General features: G+C 45.5%; 1 protein-coding gene across 1 annotated transcript; it reads left to right on the top strand.

The window, feature by feature from the left end:
• Window positions 1-1,982: 1,982 nt before the first annotated feature.
• On the top strand, window positions 1,983-5,984 carry LOC124704358 (tubulin beta-8 chain). The gene is made up of 3 exons (XM_047236611.1): window positions 1,983-2,488; window positions 4,738-5,007; window positions 5,102-5,984. Exons 1-3 carry the CDS (start codon window positions 2,089-2,091, stop codon window positions 5,773-5,775), a joined length of 1,344 nt encoding a protein of 447 aa, XP_047092567.1. The 5' UTR covers window positions 1,983-2,088; the 3' UTR covers window positions 5,776-5,984.
• The last annotated feature ends 1,818 nt before the right edge of the window (window positions 5,985-7,802 follow it).

Below are 7,802 nucleotides of genomic sequence, written 5' to 3'. Positions count from 1 at the left end.
GCAAAATAGATGAAATAACATAAGTATTGTGTCCCAATATGAAATATATCAATGAATAACAACAAATTATGATATAAAATAGTGATGCAAATTGGACGTATCAGCAGCACACATAGTCTTTCTATTCAGATAAATCAGACAATACCATTAGGATCAACGATATCACCGTTACTCCCTAGAAGATAATCACACTATTAACCATGAATATTTTCACTTGAGCATGACATCGAATCATACAACTATATCTACTCAAACCTCAATCTTGAATGTTATCACTTGAGCATGAGATCAAATCATGCAAATATAGCTACTCAAACCTCAATACCGTTACCGGTTTTCTAGTTAGGGTACATGTCGAATCTTAAGATCGAGATAAAGAGATCGGAGATTCGAAACGGATCTCTACCACCATACTACACAATACCTCATAAGTAAATAGATGCACATGATGGTGCGAGGTTTGGCCTTAGCCCATAGCCCGTGAGGACTACTCACACATGATTAGATCAACCATCATAAGCATTGTAGTACAAATCTCAAATAGATGAAATATAAATAGTCTTACAAAGTCGTCAATCGTGGATAAATCAAGATTACAAGTAGGGGACAAATTGTGGAGATGATGATGATGCTAAGGCGGTAAAGTCGATGGCGGATGCGCAGGGCTTCAGTGTAGATTCGATCTGACTATGGTGACGGAATGTGGTTTTTCTCTTTGTGTGTCTCGAATGTTCTTGGTGCCTTCATGTTTTATATTGGTTTTGACAAGATGAAGTCACTGACACCTGGTACGGCCAGGCCGTACGGACGGGCATGACCATACTAGTGGTCGTTAATCCTTCTGCGAATCAGATCTGAGCCCTGGTTAAGTTGGTGACATCTCCAGCCCGTAATTCTTCATTAATTGCCCTTGATTCCCTCCTAAATATTTTATTTATGCACAAAAGAAATAAAAAGAATGAGATTTGCACATCTTGGCATTGATTAGCACATAATAGGATATCTACGAAGATATTTGCTTCATACGGAGACAAGATACCCCGGTTTAGATGGAGATAAAGTGGTCATTTTCACAAGCCATCACCGAGCCATTAGCTTCGGCAGAGTGCATGTGCCCCCAGTTCCCGCCGACAAGGACTTTAGACAAGAGGTGTTGCATGCGATGTGGCTCGACCCAATGTACGATGACAGTAGCGACTACCGGCCGACGCTATTTCGCGAGGAATGAGAGGTGGCGCTGAACCGCTTCACCGGCGACCATCCACCACCGGAGAAGAACAAAGCCAAGCGAACACAGTTCTAGTCAGTGCCCGGCAGCACCATCAAGGACGTCATCGAGAACGCTTGTCATGTAGGCTTCATTCGGTTGGCTACAAAGATCGGCATCGTCAATCTCGACACCGATGAGGGAATAGGGGTTGTTGTGGCCTCTGGCGGCACAAGCATCCGACCCAAACAACTCTGATGAGAAAGCCTTCACTGCCTATTAGATTTTTAATCCGTAGGATTTATCAATGATGCACTCCCCCTCTTATTTCTCCATGTGTGATGAATGATATTTTTCATCATAAAGATGGGTTTCCATCTCAAAATAATAAATATGAAATGATAAGATGCATCATGCCGATCCCTGAAAAAAACACGCAATGGAAAGACACAACCTAATTTTTATCCATGGTCCAACCCAAACGAATCAAAACGGATACATTTCGTATCTGCGGTCCAACTTAGGCAAACAAACAGTTTATACACAAAATGGGTTGGGCGCGGAAGACGCGTTATGCTAAAACCATCCTTCTAATCACAACTGCATGCCGATGAAAATAAAAAACCTCCATGCTGTCAATGGAACAGTTCATCCAAACGTAACTGCAGGGCTCCCCAAGAGGGGTCGAGACGTTCCCTCGAAATTCCCGCCCCCACGATCCCTCCTTCCGTCCCACCCGCCCACCTTCTCTTCTCTCTCGCCCCCCGCCCGCTTCACGTCCCCTCCTTCCACAAACCAACCCCGCCCCGCCCAAGAACAGCGATCGAGATCGTCGTCGCCCCGCACGCCAGGCCATCCCAGGACCAACCCAGCCCGCCAAGATGAGGGAGATCCTGCACATCCAGGCCGGCCAATGCGGCAACCAGATCGGCGCCAAGTTCTGGGAGGTGATCTGCGGCGAGCACGGCATCGACCCAACCGGCCAGTACACCGGCACCGGCACCGCGCCGGAGCAGCTCGAGCGCATGGACGTCTACTTCAACGAGGCGGGGGGCGGCCGCTACGTGCCACGCGCCGTCCTCGTCGACCTCGAGCCGGGCACCATGGACTCGCTCCGCTCCGGCCCCATCGGCAACATCTTCCGCCCGGACAACTTCGTCTTCGGACAGTCAGGCGCCGGCAACAACTGGGCAAAGGGGCACTACACCGAGGGCGCCGAGCTCATCGACTCCGTCCTCGACGTCGTGCGCAAGGAGGCCGAGAACTCCGACTGCCTCCAAGGTACGTACCCCGCTTTCTTAATTGGATCATCCTCTTATCTGCATTTCTCTGCATTTCTCTCTGCAATCTGCATGCATTTCCCCTGGATCTGTTTCTGGAACAGAGCCGGGCATCTTACAGTTCGAAAAACCGTCCATTCGCGTAAAATTCTCTAGATCACAGCGGGCAATGCGCGATCCATCGGAAATCTGTTGTATAATTCGAAAATTAATCAGAATATCGCGGAATGTTAACCGTCGGATCGATCAATGTTTGCTGTTGTTTGATCTCCTATTCCTTTGGTAATTATTAAGGGTATGATTATTATCTTCACATTTATTAGACTCTGCTGTTTTCCAGCAGAGTGCCAGGGTAGTGTGTTGCACGTAAAACAAATCTGCCAACTTGGCAGCATTTACAAGCAGCCCGGCCAGGATCCACCATACTACCTAGTGGATCCGGTGCTTCCAGTCATGGGTCTAGATAATTTATGGATCCAATATTGTTCAGTTGACAGATCACACAATTTGTCAAAACCATCTGTTTTGAACCTAATTTTTGACATACATATAAATACTTAATGGGTAACTCAATAATCCCACCATGGTTACCCCTCATTTAATAATTGATTACACTACTGACACGATGCATAGTTAGTACCCTGTTTCATCGGTTCAAATCATACGCTTATCGTTAAGTATTGTCTGATCCCCAATGGTAGTGACATGCCTGGGATCAAGATGGCCGAAATTAAGACTAAATGTAGTGCTTTCCTGCCTTTAAGTTTAGGGCTAATCTTCAGTTGAATCAATCAATCAACTGCTACAAATATTGTTGCTAAGGCGCTAGTGATGAAGGTTCTGAAAGTATGGTAGACACAGACTTACACTTCGAATCTTCCTCAAGACCTTATGTTCCCTGGATACTATCTGTCTCCTGAGAGGCATTAACTGATTTGATAGGAATTCCGTTGTCTGAGAAACATAGTGAATTGACCAAAAGTAACCACAGTTGCACATTATGTCAAAATGTCGTGGCAATTTGAGCATTGACTGACATTGGGAGTGTTGCTGACGGTATGGCATATATATGCAGTTTAACGACAAACGTAGATTACAGATGCCTCAGATGGTGTATCAGTTTTCTCACCAATCTCTCATGAAAGCTGTTTCCTTTTTACGGCATCTCCTGAAAACTGTTTTCTGAAAGGCAATTCTAATTGCCATTTTCAGAACAAGCTATCAAGACTGCTATTTTTCACTTCCTTTTCCTCACTTAGCAAGAAAACAGTCAACTTGTGGATATTCATTTTATAGGGACAAAGCAACCCAGCAATTGAAAACATGTTGAGATAAACGTCGCCAAAGTACCCATTAACTTTTGAATATCCATAAAATAAAACAGGAGCAAATTCAGGTGGCAAACAACTTTGTAGTAGTCGGTCAGGTACGACCTTAGTACAGAAATGCCATTTGGTTGCGTCACGTCACATGTCGACGTCTTCTTTTGCTGGTTGAATGTTTATTGGGTTATCACCACACTAATAATGTACTAGTACACCTATCATGTTGTGATTACTGACAATGTTGTACGACCTAACAATAACACAAGAAAGGAGGTTTGAACAAACAGAATACTGTCGGCGTTGGCTGCTCCGAATGGGACACCAAGACAGGCTGTTGCCAGTGGATGGTTGTTGGGTAGATCCTTAGATGCGTTGCTGATGTTCTGCTTACTAGATTATTTAGTTAATCATGTACTTTGCATGATCCTTTTTAGACTTATATGAGGTGAAATTAATGGTATTGTAGTACACCTGATGATAGCAGCAGAATAAAGAAATATACTAACTTTCAGTAACATGGTGTAGTACAACTAGATAGACACATTATGTATAGGACCCGTGGAGATCAATCTCTGTCCTATGTATATAATGTCTGTCCGATTGATGATATGTTTCTCAGTGCATGTTAATTTGTACTGTAGTTAGGCTCCATGTCGGGTAGATCAGTAGATGTCTCAACCTGAATAGCACAAAAAATAATTTTTCAGTCTCAGAGCTCCTGAAAATGAACTGCTTTCGTCAATTCGACTTTCCATGTTAGACGGTAGTGCTTTCACCTGTCAGTAAAGATTAGCAACGTCCTAAAGTACTGCTTAATTGTTAATTCTCCAACTTAACTCAAGCTGCCATACATTTTATTCTAAGCAGTGACTGATGCACTATGAGCCAGTCTTGTGTTGTTTACTGAACGTGCATTCTGTGACAGGTTTCCAAGTATGCCACTCTCTAGGCGGTGGCACTGGTTCAGGCATGGGCACTCTGCTCATCTCCAAGATCCGGGAGGAGTACCCTGACCGGATGATGCTCACCTTTTCCGTGTTCCCGTCCCCCAAGGTGTCCGACACGGTGGTCGAGCCCTACAACGCGACTCTGTCCGTGCACCAGCTGGTGGAGAACGCCGACGAGTGCATGGTCCTCGACAACGAGGCCCTCTACGACATCTGCTTCCGCACCCTCAAACTCACCAACCCGTCCTGTAAGCCTGCTCTTCATTCCATGCATCCATTGCAGACGATACATATCTGTCAGTGCCAATTGAACTTATGGGAATGCATACTTGATCAATGCAGTTGGTGACCTGAACCACTTGATCTCGGCGACGATGAGCGGTGTGACGTGCTGCCTGAGGTTCCCGGGGCAGCTCAACTCGGACCTCCGGAAGCTTGCGGTGAACCTGATCCCGTTCCCGCGGCTGCACTTCTTCATGGTCGGCTTCGCGCCGCTCACCTCCAGGGGCTCGCAGCAGTACCGTGCCCTGACGGTGCCGGAGCTGACGCAGCAGATGTGGGACGCCAAGAACATGATGTGCGCGGCAGACCCGCGGCATGGCCGGTACCTGACGGCGTCCGCCATGTTCCGGGGCAAGATGAGCACCAAGGAGGTGGACGAGCAGATGATGAACGTGCAGAACAAGAACTCGTCCTACTTCGTGGAGTGGATCCCCAACAACGTCAAGTCCAGCGTCTGCGACATCCCGCCCGTGGGGCTCTCCATGGCCTCCACCTTCGTCGGCAACTCCACCTCCATCCAGGAGATGTTCCGCAGGGTCAGCGAGCAGTTCACCGCCATGTTCCGGCGCAAGGCTTTCCTCCACTGGTACACCAGCGAGGGCATGGACGAGATGGAGTTCACCGAGGCCGAGAGCAACATGAACGACCTCGTCGCCGAGTACCAGCAGTACCAGGACGCCACCGCCGAGGAGGAGTACGACGAGGAGGGGGAGCACACCGCCGACGAAGCGTGATCCAAGATATGCGTCGGTTTATGCAACCCCATCAAGTCGCTTTATATATACCTCTGCATGTGTACTTGTGTTGATGTTGTCGTGTCTGCCGGACTGCTGCCTGTACGCTTGTGTGTTGGTGCTCGTTTCTGTTGCCGTCCTCCTCATCTTTCACTTTTTATTGTTATTTCAGGCTACTTGAACTTGTTTGCTTAAGCACTTGGCAGTACTGTCTTCTCTGTATATGTTAGGAATATGTATCTACTTATGTTTTGATTCATTATCTGCTCAACTATTTTTTGGGGTACAATTGTCTGCTCAACTCTGTTGTGCTGCTCAACTATTTTTTGGGGTACAATTGTCTGCTCAACACAGTTGTGAAGGTTAGATAGTACCAGTTTTTTTGGGGTACAATTGTCACGACCTTCATGTCAAAGTAGGAGACTGAAACAAACAAACTCTTGGATAACTGAGAATTTGCTTAGTGCTCTATCCATAGCTATGAAGGTTAGATAGTACCAGTTTCGATTTTTTCTCTTCTGGTCTGTCTACTTTTCCCATGGCCCATTGTCTGTTGGACTGGTTTATTTTGTAGGCCGGCCTTATTTGTAGTTCTTACCTTTTGTATTGGCCTGCTAGAGTCAACGGCTTGTTTTTCCTTCTTGCAAGGAACGGACTGGTTTGCTTGATTTGTTTTTTTTTCTAGGCTTTATCATTTTTAGTTTAATTTTTTGGATATAGAGTATGTGAAATTTCTGGGCTTCTAATTGCACAAGAAGGTGCAATTACACATACATGTGTAATTGTACATCTATGTGTAATTGTATATATATGTGTGTAGAATGAGAGAGAATTATTTGAGTTTATTACATTTTCAGCTTCTAATTGCACACTAAGATATGTAATTGCACATATGTGTGCAATCGCACATAGATTTTTGATTGCATATATGTGTGTAATTTTAAACTTGCTATGTAATATTTTAATTTTTTTCATGTTTTTTCGAAAATACATCTTCGAAGGTGTATTAGATATATAGAAGAAAGGGCAAAAAGGACCGGTTCAACGCCGCAAGCTGCTAGTTTATGCTGCCAATATGGGGTGGCAGATTCCGGAGAAAAAGCCTACTTTCCTAACTGCCACCAAAACTCCGCCAGCTCGGGGAAGCCAAAACTATTGGTATGAAAGAGCCTAGCTAGACACCACTACACGAACTCCTCCTTGATCCATCTTGATCTCCGGGTCGGACAGAGACCACACCATTCCGGTGCCGCCGAATGCACCAGAAGACAAGGATGATCGCAGTTAAAAGATCATGTTGTGTAGCTCCCTAACCCTGTCTGGAGGTCCACCAACTGACCAAATCCGAGTTCACTTATAAGGCTGGTGCCAATGCATCACACCCTATAGCCTCGCCACATCAGCTTTTACCCTCACTCTCACCCCACTCTCACCCCACGGTGCCAGTGCACGGGCTATAGTGCCAGCTCTCACTTCTCTCTCCTCCACATCAGCTTTTCTCTCTCCTCGACATCAGCATTTCTTTTTCAGATTACAACATTCAAAATAATGCAAGAAAATTATTTTATTCAACTAAAATTGTTACCGATTACATTATAAAAAAAATTACATAAAAATTTGAAAAAATTACATAAAAATTTGAAAAAACTTACATAATCTAGGCATTAGCCCACACATGCTCAATCAAATCATGCTGGAGCTGTGTATACATCGGTGAGTCCCTCATTTCGTTGTCCATCTGAATCCTGGCTGCTAGGCTTGGTGGTGCATTGTTGTGTATCGCAGGGCCGACATTGGAATCAACTGTCTCATAGATGTTCTCCAAATTTGTATCACGCTCATCGTCGATGATCATGTTGTGCAGAATGACACATGCACGCATGATCAACCCAAGAGTACGCCTCGAGTAGGAGCGTCCCGGAACTGCTAGAATGTTGAACCTAGCCTTCAGCACTCCAAAGGAACACTCGACATCTTTGCGCCAAGCTGATTGAGCAGCAGTGAACAGTCGATACTTTTCACTTTGT

This window comes from Lolium rigidum, chromosome 3, assembly GCF_022539505.1.
Source record: "Lolium rigidum isolate FL_2022 chromosome 3, APGP_CSIRO_Lrig_0.1, whole genome shotgun sequence".
NCBI classification, from domain to species: Eukaryota; Viridiplantae; Streptophyta; class Magnoliopsida; order Poales; family Poaceae; genus Lolium; species Lolium rigidum.
Note: the sequence above shows the minus strand (reverse complement) of the source record. Positions and strands in the feature narration are given on the sequence as shown.